The 18,674-nt window shown below is 38.6% G+C and overlaps 1 protein-coding gene across 3 annotated transcripts; it reads right to left on the reverse strand.

Annotated features, from left to right (window-relative positions):
- Nucleotides 1-1,548: 1,548 nt before the first annotated feature.
- hmgn3 (high mobility group nucleosomal binding domain 3) lies at nt 1,549-11,918 on the reverse strand. 3 transcript variants are annotated; one of them, XM_084737126.1, is made up of 7 exons: nt 11,752-11,910; nt 8,987-9,037; nt 8,703-8,732; nt 5,517-5,567; nt 4,379-4,477; nt 4,045-4,144; nt 1,549-2,402 (listed from the first exon to the last, which is right to left on the reverse strand). In XM_084737126.1, exons 1-7 carry the CDS (start codon nt 11,764-11,766, stop codon nt 2,395-2,397), a joined length of 354 nt encoding a protein of 117 aa, XP_084593252.1. In that variant the 5' UTR covers nt 11,767-11,910; the 3' UTR covers nt 1,549-2,394. The 3 variants fall into 3 exon arrangements, with proteins under 3 accessions (XP_084593252.1, XP_084593253.1, XP_084593254.1); XM_084737127.1 differs by lacking the exon at nt 8,703-8,732 and having other exon boundaries at nt 11,752-11,918; XM_084737128.1 differs by lacking the exon at nt 4,045-4,144.
- Between the last annotated feature and the right edge of the window lie 6,756 nt (nt 11,919-18,674).

Below are 18,674 nucleotides of genomic sequence, written 5' to 3' on the forward strand. Positions count from 1 at the left end.
GATTTTCCACTTAGAAAAACAAAAGATTTTTTAATGTAATCAGCACTGTGGCACACACTCCTCCTGCTATTACATTGTATGAAAAAAAGGCATCATATTGTTGACCATATTGGCTCCGGTTAATATATTTTAATTGGCCTACATCTGTGGTATTCAGACATCATCACTCCACACCTCCACATTAAAAAAAAAAAAAAGTTAACTGGTCCACATCATTGGTCCATGACTTTGACTGACGGCTTGTCCCTCAATGAACACCCCGTATGGTTTCATCAGTCCCACCACTCTGGCAAATGCTGACCTTTCACTTCCTGACGCAGCAGTTGTATTTAACACAGCCACGTGCCCCTGGCGACCTCACACATACACACACACACACAGCACTGGCTTTGTGTTGGTTCTAAAAACTCTAAACATGAACACAGTGAAAAGAGGCTGTCGAACACAAGCAGAACACATACTACATGCACACACGTTGTCCCATAGAGCTTTTCACACATTACCTGAGTTTTCCAAACTACAAAAACCAGCATACACTCTTAGAAATAAGTCATATAACATAAGGATTCTTGCTGAAGGGCTGAGGTTCTACTCAGAACCATTTGCTTGTGAAGAATCCTTTTTGAATATAAAGGGTTTATTAAGTGTTGTAATCCAGAGGACCCTATATGGAAGTGAGAGTTCTTCAAGGATTGTTGAGATCCTTTAAGAACTCTTTCAGCAAGGGTTTGTACCATAATAGAAAAGGGTTCTCGGTAGAACCTCTATGGTAGGTTCAGATAAAAATTTAGGGATATAAAAGAGTTCAGCAGAACCCCATGAGTGGGTTCTAAATTCAACTCTTGGAATATAAAAGGGTTCTCAGTAGAACACCCTGAGTGGGTAATAGGTTAAACTCTTTGAATATGAAGGTTCTTAGCAGAACCTTTTTGGAAGAAAGAATTCTCTTTTGTCAAAGATTTTTTGTGCCATAATATTCAACGGATTCTCAAACCTAAAACCTCCTGAGTGGGTTCAGATAAGACTCTTGGAATATAAAAGGGTTCCCATTAGAACCTCCTGAGTGGATTCTGAATAAAACTCTTGGAATGTAAAAAGGGTCACAGTAGAACCCCCTGACAGGGTTATAAGTAAAACCCTTGGAATATGAAGGGTTCCCAGTTGAATCCCCTTAGTGGGTTCTTTTTAAGCACCCTTAGAGGGTGGAACCCCCAGACAGAGTTGTGAGTGGAACACATAGGGTTCTAGGTCTAACCCTTCACGTTGGGTTCTAGGTATAACTCTCTTAAAGAGTTCTTAGAGGAACTGTTATAAAAGGGTTGACCATGAACAAAAAAGGATTCTCCTATGGGGACAAGCCGAAGAACCCTTTATGGTTCTAGTTAACACCTGTATTTGTAAGGTGAAGCCTACAAATACAGTCTGCTAGTGACAAAAAGATGACATTACTGTCCAACAAGACAAAATAATCCAGATACGTAATTCTGCACACTGTAATTTTACACACCAATAAGAGACGAGACACAGAAAAACAGACAAACTCCCATGTGACATCAACTTTTTCTTTTATTTCAAAATATTCTCCCAACAGGATGAAACTCAAAGAAGCCCAGAGGGTCCAAAGCCAATAGAGCCGTCTAGAACAGAAGCACCACTCATTATTGCTATGTCACTCTGCTGCAGGACAAGGCGTTCAGAAGGGGGAAAAAAGAAAAAGAGAGGGGAAGAGGAAGAGGAAGAGGAAGGAAGGGGGGGAAACAAAGTGAACTAAGTCAAACACATAGACCCACAAACACATTCGCTCCAGCACACACATATACAAAAGGAGCTATGTGAAACACAGTGGTCGTGATTCTAAAAACTAAGATTTTTATGTTCGAAAACGCTGCAGATGTTCTCCATGGCAACCGTGAACTGGGTTTCTTGTAACTCCAAACTGCTGATGCACATCCACAAATCCTCACCTTAACCATCGGGGGGGGGGGATAGTCAGAGTGCCAATAATAATGATCATCTTTTGTAGAGACTTCAGATATAGGCAGAGCTGGTTTAGAGATCATAACAGTCGTGTTTACAGCCCCCTTCAGGCAAGATGAAGAACATCTGCAGCCGTCTGATAAAAAACACTTCATTCTTGTCTTGCTGCTGCTTCTGAGAGGCGCGTAGTGACACAGGATGGAGGAGGGAGGAGAATCGACTGTAGGTAGTGTGAACGTATGAGGATGGGGCTGCTGGTTGTCCGTCTCTACTATCACAAGTCTAAAAAAAATTCAGCATGGTACAAAAATCGTCAGTAAAAAAAGATGCTTTGCTGCCATGGAGTCAGAGGGGGCGAGTCGGTGGACGACGCGCCCGTGTCTTTACGCCTTCTCCTCAGTCGCCTCCTCCGCTGCTTCAGTTACCTGTACAGAGGAAGAGGGGGAAAGGACGCAGGCGTTACCCATCATTCTTGCCTTGCAGACTGGGATTAACTAGCCTCAAACAGCAACCCACAATTAACAACGAACAGTGTTCACCTTCACTGAAACATCAACATGTGCTATGGATGACCTGGACGAATGTCTGAAGCACATTTACTGAGTTATCTGTATAACTTTGGATTGACCAGTAAGTGATTCTTTATAAATGTAGTTGATTGTTGAGTCTCAGTCCCAGGTCATCAAGTACTGATGTTTTGGGAATGAGACTATGTTACCAACCTGTGATTCGCCGAAGTCTCCCGTCCAAGAGTAGGAGCAGAGGTCGAATTTTCCCTGACCACTTGCATTACATTATGCTTAAAGGTAATGATGAAACTTTTGCCCATTGATGCCAAAGATAAACTGCATACTCCAGCTTTAAAATGGTTTTAAAGCTAAAGTTTTGAAAATATAACTAATTAACAAGTTATATCTCATTTGTTTAATACATACAAAAAAAAGGGGACAGAACCAGGCTTGAGGCTAGCTGTCTACCCTGTCTCCTGTATTTATGCTAAGCTAACTAACTAAAGTAACTACTACTTTGTACTTTGAGTTCTCAGGGCTACCTTGCTGAGGAAATCCTAATCCCTTCAAATCTGGAATATGGACTGATGTCCACTTACTGCTTGTAATATGGGTTTTATGTGCAGATTTTTTTTTTTTGGATTTCCAATTCTGAAAGCAAAGAAAATGTGTCAGTAGTTGCTGTGACTATTTAGAAAGTAGTTCCAATGATAACTCTTCACAGTTAGGTCTGTTAATGTTAAAGATGTTCTGCTGTTGAGTTTTTCAAATGTCAAACTTTAATGCTGTGAGCAGCACAAACAGAATGTCAGTCATTTCCATTGTACTGACAAATGTGGATTTCTTCAAACCTCAGCAAATTCTGTACAGCTGGATACCACAAGGAACGGGTGAAAAATCTGTTTTTGTGATTACATTTTAATTTAAGACCCACAAGCTGAGGTGAGGTGAGTGTTCATGAGTTTTGAGAAGTAAGTAATGACCACTCACCATAATCTGACAAGCTGCTAACTTAAATGATTAGCAGTGAATATTTACCTGCTTAAAAATTAGCAGCGTTCACATGATTGGCATATCTGATCTGTCTTAAATTCTACAACTCAAAATACTGATATTTGTACTTTTTTTTTGCGAAAACTGTTCTGAAAAGCTACTGGCTGAAACCCATAACTCCTCTAATATCTGTAAGAATCAACTTCAGCCCAATAAATCCTCTCACCAGAGCGAACATCTGTCTATTCCCCTGTCTGACCACTGGTGGAGCCGACTGTCTATGAACACAGCGAGCCAATCACGTTTCACCTCACAGCTGTGCGAGCAGCGAACCCTCCCGCTGATGTGTAAAAAAGTCATCCTTGGCCCACTTCGCTACACGTGGCGACAAAAATGCCAGACATCCCCACTTTTTCTCTTCTCCACTCGCTCTCTCAAACACGCCACAGCACTCCAAAGCACTCTGGGTAAATGTTTGCTCAATTAACACACAATTTCGGTATAAGCTATTAAGTTAGTGGCCAAACACACACTCAAAAGATGGATTAGAGACACTCGAGCGTACCCTTAACTCTGACTGTCTCATTCTGTCCCCTCACTGACATCAAGGAGGGAGCTGTGCTTCTGCTGGAGGACACACTGACAGACGGACGAGACACATAGATCTGTGTGTGTGTGTGTGTGTGTGTGTGTGTGTGTGTGCGTGTGCGTGCGTGTGTGCGTGAGAGAGAAAAAGTGTGGTTATGGATGGAATATTGGTGAAATGTGTGTTCATGTTTATACACAAATTGACATGGTAAAGTATTAGAGATGGTTATTTTCTTGTTTGTCTCTGACTGAAAGTACATTTTCTTCTTACATCAACATGTTTGGGGTGTTTTAATTTTCACTCCTCATACCTCATTGGTCTTGGTCTCTCCGTTCTGGGCAGGGCCATCATCCTTCTTCCCCTTAGGGCCGCCTTTCTTTGCCTTCATGGCCTTGTCATCTGCCACCTTCTGCACGAAAGAAACGAGAGGAACATGCAACTGAATAAAGATGGAATATCATTAAAAAATATATCCCGTATGACCTCTTGGAGGGTGATTTGGATTTGCAAGATCACGCAAGAATCATAAGATCACACAAGAATCCGGCTTTGATTTGCTCCATAGCCAGCCCTGAATACAAACACTAAGGAACAGCTCCTATAGTGGAAACAAGAAATGCCAATTCACCAGTGGACACATTTCTAATGTCATATAATGAGCCGCCATATCACCCAACCCTCAAAATGACTTATCATATGTGTGAGGCTCATCATTTTGTGCTCATTTCCACTAAAAATAACCAGATGTTAACATTCTGAAATGTTTTCCTTCTGCAGAATATCAGTGTTTACCATATGGCTCTCATAATGGAAAGGGAAGATAAATACACTCATTTTGCTGCGCACCATTTGCAATACCTCAGAGTAATGAAAATAAATTAAATCAAGTAAATAAAAATTGAAAATAGAGAGTTTTTTTGTAATATTTTACCAGTGCTTTAATGTTAGGGCTGAACAATACTGGCATTGCTAATAAATAGTACACTTGTTTATTATGGGCCTACAATAAACAAGTAACCTGTATATTTAGTATACTATGCTATATATTTTTGTGGGAGAAAATGCAATTAAAAAATTACAATTTCCACTAAAATCATATTGCAATAGCAATATCTGTCAATATAATTGTACATTGTTTTGTTGCATTTCATACAACCCTATTCAATATGAAAAATAAATACCAATAATTTTGTGTATTTTTCTGTGGCCATGAAATAATGAGCTCTGGATACTGTGGGTGAAGTTGTAAGGTATTGTTTGCATGTACAGACCTGTGTGTGTATGAGTTTCTGAGTTTTTCACATCCAGCGGCCTTGGATGTGCACATAAAAAAGTAGTGAGGGGAAATTGAGTGTCTCAGACTGTTGCAAATTTATGGGGATATAAATAAATTATCGTTAGTATAGTTTGTGTGTGTGTGTGTGTGTGTGTGTGTGTGTGTGCTTTACCTTGACGATGGCCTTCTTGGGTTTGGCCTCAGGCTTGGGAGGAGCAGGTTTCTGCAAATTAGGCGGAAGTGAGTTAGGATTGACCAATCACACAGTTCATACTTTTTTTAAAAAAAAATATTAGTTTATCTTGAGATCCATGTTCCTTCTACGCTTACAGAGCCATCAGTGTGCCTGCTTAGACAGTACATTAAGGACTAACCCACTCTAACACCTCCAGGTTTAGTGCTGTAACTGTAGTTCCTAAGCAATGGCATTGGACAATATTCCTGTGCTACGCAGTTTAAAATATCTGCCTCTTCTCAGAGTGGACTGACCTCAGACCGCTGTGCAATGACTATGTCAGATGGGAGTTAAAATTCTGGCCACTCGGTGTGAACAACTTTGCTGCAGAGCTTTTCCAGCCTGCTGAGTGTGGACTGCATTACCCTGGAGCCACGAGCTAACCCTAACCACTACTGTGACAAAATTAAATCATGTGATTCTTTCTCAAAATATCTTTGTTTTGCTTTAGAAATCAATGACACTGTGCACATGAGATGGTAAATGACGAGACATAAATTCTTCTTACGTTTGCGGGGTGGTGGGGCTTCACATTTACAATTACATGCGGGAAATGACATATACACAAAAAAGCTATACTTTTTACCAGGCAGTCCAAACAGTAGCATATAAACAACATAACACTGCTAATTTACTGCTAAAAAGTAATATGAGACAAGGCAAGGAACAAGGAAGACAAGGAAGTATCAGATCAGAACATGTGCAAAAATGTAGGCCCCTTGCTAGCATGCTCAGCTATGCTACATCGTGTTTTAACTGAAAAGTGTCACATCAAACGCTTAAAGGTGTAGTTTGATATTTTGGGAAAACCACTTATTCTCTCTTTTATTCTTACCACTCACATTTCAATTGCAGAGAAGAGATATTAGATTAGCTTAGCATCAAAAATGGAAACAGGGGAGAAATCCATTACAGTGACTTTCTGGAGCATAGTTACATAAAAGTTCCCAGCAGCCACAGCAAAAAATTTACCTATAATCCAAAAAACATCTTCCCCCATAGTCCAACATCATAAAACAACCCATTTACACCTGGTGGTAAAATTCAATCAATATCTAGATAAGTTGTCCAGATGAGGAAAAATGTCTGCTGCAAGGTGTGAATGCTATGTGATTGGAATGTGATCAGATCTGCCAGAGCACATCTGGAGATAGTCTGGTTTGCTTTGTGTTTGGATCTTAGGAAGGTGTAAACACAATCTGTACATCAATCTGGATAACTTATGCGGATACAGATCACATTCTAACATCACATACAAATGGAGTGAAAGAGACATCTGTAAAACTGTTGACAGGACACGTAGAACTGCAAACAAGCAGCATGCCTTTTTGATCCACGGACGTTTTATATTTGTAAAACCTTTCCGAGAGCCAAGAAAAGAGATTTAAAAAATCTGTGACGTCATCACAATGTAAAGTCTATGGACTGAGTGGGGACTTGTGGGCAGAGGCAAGGGGGGAAACACTACTGTGCATATTCAGTGGGCTGTATAACCAGGAAGTAAACGCAGAAGCTAGAAAACTTTTTTGGAGTTTGCTTCAGACAACCAAATGGGCACCATACTTGTGTGCTGTATCTAGTTCATTATAATACATTTATGCCCTGGGGTCTCCACAGGTCACAGCTAAGCTAACTGGCTACTAGATGGTAGCATCATATCTAGCACAAACCATGGGTAGTAATGAGTAACAAATAAGGCACATGAGTAAAAAATGTATTTTTTAAGGACTGAGGGATTGAGTATAGGGGGTAGAGTACGCTAGTAGCACCTCTATAAGTTGCTAGCTGCCTGACTACGATGTGATGATGATGGAGCAAAACCTAGAACAAAAGGCAGCTTCCAGCAAAACACCTGGCTAGATGTGGCCGCACTTTTTATTCCAAAATCTAAAAAAGACAACAGTTACATTATAAAGTGTCTGCTGTGCCTCCCGAGAAACACCGAGATCTCAGAAAACTCGTCCTCTAACCTCTGCAAGCACATTAAAGCAAGCTGCACATGCCATAGGTGAAAATGTAGTTAGCTAGCTAACATTTGCTATGTTCAGTTTTCATGCGTAAAATTAATCTTTGTTATTAATTTTAACAAAGATAGCTGGCTAGTTCTACTGGGCTTTTAAATAGGCATGCTTAAGCTAACATAATGCCAAATTCACTGTTAAACTTAACATTTTAAATTCAGATTCTGATTTTACGCATAGGAAGGTGTGTTGTTTATAGAATGACAATTTTCCTAAAAAAATATACCAATAAATCATCTTCCTTCCAATATCGCAATATATCACAATATATTGAACTGTAACCCCTGTATTATGATATGTATCATATTGCTAGATTTTTGCCAATACACAGCCCTAACTTGGAGTTATTTATTGACCAGGTATTTTTTTCTCAAATGGTATTTTCACTTTTACTTAACTCAGTTTTCATGGGAGTAACTGTACTTTTACTTGGTTATAAATTTTCAGTACTCTACCCACCACTGAACGGACAGACATACAGTAAGAGTGGTATTGATCAGGAAGGAGGGAATAAGCATACTTCCCAAAATGTCAAACTAGTCTTTAACAGTGAAAATGCAAATGTGCAAACACATGCAATACGGATGGGTTCGATATGCAAAGAACAACACAGATAAAAACATGTGGCCTGTATGGCAGAGCTGCATGATCACATAAAAATGCTTACTTAATGATGCATTTGCTAGATAATAAAGCAAATGGGCCATTTTCCATCAATAGTTTTGAGAATAAGCCTAGGAGGGGATCTAATTAAGAAAAATGCTTCACTGTTACTGATACAATGCTACAATGTTCGCAGTCATTTACTGTTGGAATATTAAACGCCTTTTAATCATGCAGCCCTACATATCAACAGAGTGTTGTAACAGACCAGACTGAGAATGGACGAGGACAACAGAGAAAAGACATGCATACCAAGCCAGACACAATCCTCAGAGAGCAGGTTTATGGAATTTGAAAACTGCCTCGATCAAATCCATAAACTAGACGAGGACTTTACTCCGAGCCTTGGTAATATGACACTTAACTATCCCACAAGACGGAGGCGGGAGGAAGAGGACAGTGACAGAGGTGAAGACAGGGCGGGGAGAACGAAACTTACCGCTGACAGTCTCTCTGACCTTCTGGTGGGCTGCCGGAGCAAGAGATGATCAATGAGAGAAAGAGAGCCAGTGACAGAGAGAGAGACAGATATCAGTTGTACCTTTGGGGGCTGATCTTGACCTAATCTGCTTGGTGGCTGCTACAAGTGTCCTAATCATTAACCTGTCATGTGTCCACTCTCGCTCTCTCTCACACACACACTGTTTCTCAGTACAGCAAAACACAGCACGCAAACACACGCCTGCACATCCACACACAGCATACCAACACACCAACGTTTACCTCTTGCTTTGTGACTTTGGAGGCCTCCTTTCCCTCAGGACCCTCTGGGGACTGTAGAAAATGCAACAAGGAATGGAGAGACTGTTAACATGTGGGCAGATGTGTGCAGGTTCACCTACACAAGCACACGACCCCTCTAAAGTTAAGAATTTTTGTGATTTAAAATGTACTTTTCAGGTTGTTTTCATTCCCCATCATCAACATTTTTTTAATCATAAGTTTTAAAAATTAGATTTGGGTCACTATAGGTGTTTTCTCTGTTCAGTTGTGTTTATTGTCCTTTGTGTGGCGTTGTATAGGGAGCCAGGATGAGTAACAAGTAATACAAATTATTGTTCAGTATGGAAAAAAGGTCAAAAGGTTAGGAAACAGTCCAACTAGTGTTGGATACGACTCCATCCACTTACTACAGTAATAATAAGGGCTGGGACACATATAGATATTATATTGATATCATGATATGAGACCAAATATCATCTAAGATTTTTGGGGGGATATTGTTATATCATGATACAGCATAAATGTTGTATTTTCCTGACTTTTAATGCTGCATTACAGTAAAATTATGTAATTTTGACCTTACCATACTGTTCTAGGTGCCCTGAGCCCTCAACACTTAGCCATTATATCCACATAACTGAATCATCCCTACAACACTGTTATAATATCAATATTGAGAAATTTGTTCAAATGGATTGTGATTTTTGATTTTGTCTATATTGCCCTCCAACAATATTAACAACATAATAAATGTGACTACAGCTGAAATGACTAGTCAGTTAATCAAATATTAACATAAAATTAATCTGCCAATATTTTTATTTCATTTTATTTACAAAAATGACCCAAAAAATTTAATTATCTTTGCGTTTGGGGGTGCTGGTCGAACCAAAATAAATAAATAAATAAATAAATCTGAATAGACTAGCTTCCACTTTGGGATAATTAATCAAGAAATAATCTTCAGATCAGCTGATCATGAAGTTAATCAGTTTCTATTTCGTATTTGATTTTCTATTTTTATATATGCATTTTATTTTCTTTGCTGGTCCATACTTGCTTTGCATTATTTATTGTAATTTAGCATTACTGCTTTCTTTTACAGCCGAGTCTTACAGTTGGAGTCTTGGAGAAAAATAGTTTTTATTCTTTGGTATAACCCAATGAAGAGAACCACGACAAAGTGAAAATAAAAAAAATGTATGCAGCCATGTGTGCAACACTAGTTTTATATAACACAAAACTTAGGTACAAAGTCCTGTGCATATAATAAAAAAGAGCATAAATTCTTTCTTTTTCCTCTGGCAGCATCCCCACTGACTAATTAATACAGTTGGATAGCCTTTTGAAATATTCTATATATATATATATATGATAAGGATTTTAATACAGTTCAGAATCTTAAATGTCTTTCATCATTCAAAATTATTTTTTTGTAATTTCTGCAGTTTTATTTAACTTTGCATTTTGTTTGAAGTAACAGAATACATTGATACTTGTAACTGCTTTTGAATTGCTTGATTGATCTCCACTGTCTTATTTTTAATCTGTCCTGTTGTGTTCTATTGTCTTATTTGTATTTTGTGGTAAAGAAAATGTCCCACATTGTGGACAATAAAGTTCTCACCAAACCTAATGTTTCATATTTTTTAATTATGATTATTTCTTCTTATTATTAAATCACTGGCTATTTTAAGTCCGAAATTGCTTTGAGATTGATTGATTGATTACCTATTGCAGTTTTTTCTGATGATGATGTACAGAGTGATCTCCCTGGTGATTAACATTTTAATGGAGTCATCTTGTTTACATGCCAACAACTGAGCTCCCCACAGAATAACGGAATATAAACATGGATTCATCTAGACGCGATGGTAACGCACAGTGACATGCTACATTCTGAGCATCACATGATGAACACTGTATATTATTCAGGCTGCAGGTAGGTAAGGACAGTGCACAGGAGAGTCCGCCCCCACCATGAAAAAAAATTGTTGGTGTAGCTGCCTGCAGGTTGGCATTCGCATCATTTGCATGTGGGCGACCTCCGCCCCTGGAGGCCTCCCATTCTCTGTCCTCAAAGGCGAATGTGCGCAGACAATGGCAGTTTTTGGATGGTAGAAAAGCCCATTTCCATGTATGCACTGATACAATGCGCTGGAGCTCGTCGTGCAATGCTGTTTAGATAGAGTCACGGCCTCTTTTAACACAGCTGCAATTGTCTCTGATCCCCTCTTTCTTTATTCCTTTATTCCTTTCTCTCCATCTGGATATGGGCTTGTTCACCATTCATCCCCGCTGAAGAACCAACATGAGAGTCATCTTTTTTTAGATTGCACATTATTCACAATCGATAAGTCCCATACATGCGCACATAAACGCGCCCTGAAGAATTATCACCACGCACGTCTCCTACGGGATTTACGCATCCATCCATCCATCCATCCATCCGGCGGCTCCGTCTGACATTCACCAGTGCGCACAGTGGACAGGGAAGTGGCACATAAAACGACCACAAGAACGGCCATTAAGATGAACACAGAAACATTTTTGGTGTAAAAATAAAATTACTAACGGAAAAAATGCCTCACATTCACGCAAAGAGGCGTTAAATTCACCTGAAAAGCTGACGCTTCTTCAAACTTTGGCACCAGCTCACCTGCCTCGACGTCGCCTCACACAGAAATCGCGCACCGCTATTTTCCTCAAATGCAGGAGCAGAAAAACTACAGTGAAGTGGTCCTGATGCCACAAACGACACTCACCTTTCTCTTCGGCATTTTGCGTGAATTATTCTCCCCCAAGCGCGGAAAAAATTAAGGTCAAACCCGAAGGTCCAAGAGAGGCGATTTTGAACTACCTCGAATACAGGATCAATATCTAAGCACCTTCGATAATATGTTGATTATATGCACTCCCCAAAACTCTATACCTCCGAATGCCATTGGTTGAAGAGCTCAGAATCCTTTCCTGTGCTGACTCCCGATTGGCTCGTCCCGTCTCTATGTAAATAAGAGCGTGATTTTCATTGGTTTAGATTTACCAGAGGCTGCCGGTTATTGGCTGCGCGCTCTTTGTGCGCAGATCCCACCAGACGGCGATGGCTGAGAGGGAAAGTGGAGACAGGCCAATGAAAGAGAGGCCGACTCTCGGTGGATCTGGGTAATGTAGGATGAGAGATGTTGTAAATAAAACACAAAGGACCAGAAAAAAAAGGGGCACAAAGGCACAATGTCGGCCATAGACGAGCTCCAGAAAAGCTGCTGTGCATTGTATCTTCTTGCAGGATGTCCCTTGCTCCAAAGAACCAGAGTAATCATACACCAGCCCATCGCTGCAGAGGCACCTGTCCATGCAGGAACATGATACCTGTAAAACAACACAATGAATAAGGTCACTATTAATTTACTGTTGCAGACAAATTTGACCTGTGACTGATTTATTTCATGATAAGGACACATTTCTTTCATTTAGGGGTGTAAAATATCAGAAAGTTAGACAGGTGTACCAGTTCATTTTATCTACAGCTGTGGTTTAATTGTGTTGGTCTGTCTAATAAGAGTAGGACTATCCAGCAAAATCAGAATAAATTTGCCCTATACCAGAAAAAACATCAGAAAAGAGCCAGAGCACTATAGGTATGTACATACACACATACACAGTGGATTTTGTTTTATATATATATAATTTTTAGAATACCTTTCAAAATATAGTGCTTCACACCAGCAAAATAAAAACAGAACCCAAGAAAATGTTGAAAACAAAATAACAATTAATAACATAAAATATATTGGCCAATATATTGATATCAGAATTGTTTACTCCCAAATCTGCATCATCCCCAAAGTCTAGTGTTGATCGGGCTCTAAACAATACTAAAACCCCTTGGTACGATAATATCACAATAAAATAATAACAGTCAATAATATATTTATGGCAATATTATCCAGCAAAATCAGCATAAATTTAACCCAATAACTAGAAAAGGCACCATAAAAGAGTCCAATCACCAAGAGTTGTGTTAATATGTACAATAGGAATGTAACGATATTGAAGTAAGACTGATATATTGACTGGCCGATATTATTAGCCCGATATTGGCCTATCACAGACTATTTATTTTTATATTGTTCTATACCCATATGAAAACTTTTTTAAAAAACTAAACATTGATTTTTTTGATTTTTGATTTTATTTTATGGTACCTTTCAAAACATAGTTACAAAGTGCTTCACAACAGCAAAATAAAACAAAATCAGCCAAGTAGTCAGCCATGAAAATTATGTGGAGTTGTAGGTGTAACTGCAAAACAAAAGCAATGCAACAGCTGTCCTCTTATGAAATAAAATAAGGAAAACACTTTTAAAATATTTAATTGTGGATACTGAGAAACTAACCCTAAGCCTGACGAGGCATAAACCCAGAGGCAAAGGTTTCAAGAAGGAGTGTCACAATATTGATGGTAACTGTGATTTTAAAAATGAAATATTGATATCATGTTAATAAATAATGATGATGATAACGTTGTGTAAGTAATGTGTAAGTAGTTCTTATGTATTTCCCTAAAATGTACTGCACTAATATACACATATACACACACACACACACATATATATATATATATATATATATATATATATAAAAATATATATATGTATGTATGTATATATATATGTATATATGCAATATGTGCAATGCTTGTAACTGCTAATAATAGTTCCCTGTGTGTTTTTATGACAGAAGTACAGTAGTTTTTCAAGTCAAAAATAATCTCAACCAGGGACTGAAATGGTTTTAAATGCATCACTTTGGCCATGCCGGTACCCCACTGCATACACCTGGGGCCCTTTTTGTTAATTTTTTGCCCCTGCTCCTCAGATAGAGTACATCTGATGGTTGCAGTCATACGTTTTTGAAACCCACATGGACAGTCCCCCTGGACACTCATGGACATGGGGCAGATGATGTAATTAAATATGTCAGCCATGCAGATGCCGAAGGTATCAGCCCAAGTGCCCCTGTGGTGGGCCAAAGGGGCATTAGTTTTTGAGTTTCTGATCGGGTAAGCCTAGGGTGCCTTCTGTTTGTCTCAAATTCAACTCAGATTGGCCACAGAGTCTCGTACCTCTCTGGGAGAGACTCTGCAGTGAGTTCAGGGCAAAATTCTAATCCTAAACAAAATGGGATGAGCAGCTCAATTTTCAGTGTCTCTTTTTGGGCTAAATAAAGGCCATTTAGACCAACAGACAATGTTAAACAATGTTGGACGCTTGTCTTTATGCCTCTGTGCTGGCAAAAGCTGTGGCCGGAAGTATAATGTTTTTGAATTGTTTGTCCGTCCATCCATTCAGCCTATTCTTGTGAATTCTTGTGACTTGACAGAAATGATCGCTCGGACCCAGAGATGAATCGAATTGATTTTGAAGGTCAAAGGTTAAGGTTTTTGTGAGCTAATGTCCATCTCATTCTCGTGAATACAGTATATCAGGAGCGCCAGGAGGAAATTTCTTCAAATTTGGTACACACAACCACCTGGACTCTACCTTTAGAGGTCAAAGGTCAAGGTCACTGTGACCTCACAAGTATGTTTTTGGCCATAACTCAAAAGTTCCTGTCTGGTAGGATGAAATGATGAAGTCTCTAAATGAAGACAGCATATTTCTCATTGGAAATTATTCACTGGAATCATATGTGTGATTATAGTGTTTATTAAAATTCTTCAAAGTCTTCACTACATGTATTATATGAGTCTGGACAGATGTAAACTGTGTTGCTTCAGTCGCACCACATAATTTCTTTCAATGGATACAAAATCTCTTAAACTGAAGAGATTGAAGAATGCAATTGTGTTTTCAGAGTCTCATTTGCTGTGGTTTAAATCAGGATGAATGAGCTCATGAAAGCAATAGAATTACTTTAGATTGCTCACGCATCAGTTTGTACCATAACTCCAGTTTGTCCCCAGAGCTTCAATGTAATAATTATTGATTTTTTTACATTATTGATTAAACTGCCAGTTGTTGTTTTTTCCATTTACCAGTAAACCATTTGCTTCATGAAAAGTTAGAAAATAGTAAAAAAAAAAAAAAAATCATTAACAATCAGAGCCCAAGCTGATGTCTTTAAATCACGTTTCCAACCAATGGTACAAAGCCCCAAGATATTCAATTTACTATGCATATCTAAGAAGCTGGAACCAGAAAACGTTTGGCATTTTTGCTTGAAAAATAATGATTTAATCAATTATCTAAATAGATTACTGTTCTGTCAGTTTGTTTGTTTGTTCATTTATTCAGTCGGACTTGAACATTTTGTCTGTTTGTGAAAGCTATTTGACAAAAAATTAAATCAGAATTTCACAATATTTCTTGTGATATCATAATTGATGCCACGACATATTCAGTTTGGGTTTATAAGTTTAATACATGCACAAATTTTGTTTTTAACCACAGGAACTTGGTGAATTGTGTGCAATTCATAATAATATTCGGTGCATTAGCAGTATGGATATTCTACTAACCTGCCTTGCCACAGTAATAATCTAGAACCTCTTCTATATTCTACGATGTTTAAGAGCATACCTGACAGCCAATCCATTTTAAATGCACAATGCCAAAAAACATTCTACATAGAAATCAACAAAAGCTATACCTCAACATTCTTGTTACCTCACAATAGACAGATAGAGATACAAATCTGACAATAGACAGAGCTTTCCTGCCCAAACAAAACCCTTCATGTCTACATGGGTGTGAATACACAACTGTGTTAGAAGTCAACCCAGAACACACAGGAGCAGGTAGCTTGATGGATGCTCCACTGTTCCCACATAGATAGATTCACACTGTCAGCTAAATGGAAGCAAAAACACACAATGAGGAACATGTGCAACACATACGTACATAAAAGAAAGACACAAAAGGAAAGCACGATGAAAAGAAAACTACCCAAAATGTTATATTATTTTATTCACATTGACAGCACTTGTTTAATACAACTGATGATGGGTCCACCATCACTTTTCTTTTAAGTTATGATGTCTCATGTCTGCACTGTCACTTAGTATGGGCATTAGCTGTGGCGCCTAGTTTTACTGACTTCACACAATACATATTGGTTTCTATTATAAAGGCCCAGTGGGGACGGTGAGTTGCATGGAATATAACATTCATACATATGTTTTATTAGTGTATAATCACCTCAAAATAAGAATTTCTGTTATGATGGTCAGTTGATTCATTTCCACCTTAACATCTCCCACCACCTATGATGGTATTATTGAGCCAAATGTGTGTAATCACCTTTACTGCAAGTGTCACATCTGCCTTAGTCCGTTTTAAAGGCCAGAGAGAGGGTTCTGGATTTTCTGATAAACTGAAAAAGTTATTTTATAGCAACTCTGTATTAACGTATACACTGCTACAAATAGAAAAAGAAGAAGAAATGTGGTTTTATAAGTCCTTCATTAATATGGACAGGTAAGTCATTTGTTTAGTCAGCTGAGGCCATATGTAAATAAATGCCAAAAGGAAGATAAAACAGACATCAACTTAAGTCCAATATTCAAACAATCCGACTTACATTTTGCTGCAACTGTTTCAAAATTGGACCTGGAAAGGTTATTTTCATCTTATCTGAAGAGAAGAACCTTTTGCTTTTTTTGGAATAATTATGCCGCTTTGAGATAATTGGATAGTACGGAAGCCAAGAGTGACATACTGTCATTTTCTTTATGGTAAACAGCAGTTCAGCTACAGAGACAGATCAATTATATTAAATGATGTGGCTCCATTTTTAACCCCTGAAACAACTAGTTTACCTGAACTCTAAACTGCAGCCAAACAAGAAACAAATACTATGTGACAGAGCAACAGTCTCACTGACATTTCATGAAACAAAAATAAAAAGTATTTTCCTCAGTTCTTTATACTGATTAGATGTGCATTGTATATCATAGTAAGATCATGTACTTCTGGATAAGACCACTGTTTCTGATTAAAGTACAGTGCATCCTTTTTTATCTCCACTGTGTGTGTGCTTGACTGACCGATCCTTTGTTCGCATCTAATCTGGCATACATCTGGATTCATCAGCCCAATATTTTCTGTGCACGTTTATGACCGTATACTCAAGGACTTCTAGTGGTTGCGGTGATTCACCATTTTTGAAAATCCTATAAGCTACATATAACCTATACTGACTGCTGAATCCTCATTCCTCTTAACTGGCCGGGAGCAAGGCGAGGCTTAATGAAGGGTTACCCTCAAAACCAGAAGAGTGCACTCAGAGTGCTGATCCCCATCAGGCAACAGATGGTGAAGCACCTACTGCAATGCCACCACAACTGCCAGTCACAACCAGCGGAGATTTGTAAAGTTCTGCCAGCATTAACCTGACTCCCACATACGCTCAAACTGAAGCAGTTGTTGATCACTTGCAGCCTCTTGCTACTGGAAAGAAGAGTGAGAAGTCAGCTGTCAGCAGTCATATAGACAGAGGAGTCAAAAGATTTACTGCTTCACAAATATCTCCACCAATAGGTCAGGTTACCGATCACATCCATGTCTGTCCAGACTCATATAATGTGGTGAAGACTTTGAAGGGACTTAATATGGAACTCATCATTATATTGACCTGTAACTTTGAAGGAATTAATGAAAGGTATGAAGTTGCGGAGCGGCTCCAAGAGGGCCCAGGTCATAGCAGCCACCTCAGGCTCATCAAGCCAGATTCACCTGAAGCAGCAACAGGTGTGATGATGGATGACCGTCGGTCTGCTGCAGCAAAGAGACACAGAGAAGCTGCAGCCCAACCCAAGAAATACAAGCGATTATCTTCCTAATTGTCTTTGGTTCACTGGAACATAATTGGATAGACTACCTCAAATTGTAAGTTCAGAACTTTATTATTACATTCCCTTAATCCATATCATTTCTCTAAATGAAACTAATTTATCGGGTGATAGTGTAATTGAGTTAACAGCTTTTTCTTGGTTTGGAAATAAAAGATATAGAGACATGTAGGAGCTCCAAAAGGTTCAGAAGAAGTCTTTGGTTAAAGGGATAGTCCCCCCCAAAATAAAAATGATCTACTCACTCTTATGCTGACTGAAAGTCAGGTTTAGTTTTTTAGTCCACAAAACACTGCTGAAGTTTGACAGGAAAACAGCACTGCAGAATCTCCCAAACAATGTACATTTTCATGTCTTTTGAGTCAACTTGGCATGTTGGGACTTTAGGAAACTTGGATTACACCCAATGAACAGTATGGCGGCATTTTTTTTCTTTTTGTTTCAAAAGTGGTCACCATTCACTTAAAATGTTTGGGAGATTGTGCAAAGCTGTTTTCCTGTCAAACTCCAGCAGTGTTTTGTGGACTAAAAAACTAAACCTGACCTTCAGTTGGCATGCAAGTGAGTAGATAATGACTGAATTTTAATTGTTATGTGGACTACGCCTTTAAAAATGACTTTTTTTGAACACTTAAAGATTGAAGTTATGGATAAATCCATTGGTGGTATTATTGGGGGATTTGAACACTGAGATCTGCTAATATATTTGCAAATTCCTTTGATACAGATATTATTTATATATGTGAAAACCTAAATAGCCATATTACTTATGATTGTATTGGGGATCTAGACAATCTTCTCCCTTGAGTTGCAATAGGTCTGAGTATTAACTGCCAT

Source organism: Lutjanus erythropterus, chromosome 15 (assembly GCF_056507025.1).
Source record: "Lutjanus erythropterus isolate fLutEry1 chromosome 15, fLutEry1.hap2, whole genome shotgun sequence".
In the NCBI taxonomy this organism is placed as follows: Eukaryota; Metazoa; Chordata; class Actinopteri; order Lutjaniformes; family Lutjanidae; genus Lutjanus; species Lutjanus erythropterus.

What these genes read in the sequence shown, in the direction of transcription:
- hmgn3 (XM_084737126.1), bottom strand. An exon ending in GGTCAGAGAGACTGTCAGCG is followed by an intron (nt 5,568 to 8,702) that starts GTAAGTTTCGTT and finishes CCTAATTTGCAG; the next exon opens with AAACCTGCTCCTCCCAAGCC. An exon ending in GAGAGACCAAGACCAATGAG is followed by an intron (nt 4,145 to 4,378) that starts GTATGAGGAGTG and finishes ACACACACACAG; the next exon opens with ATCTATGTGTCTCGTCCGTC.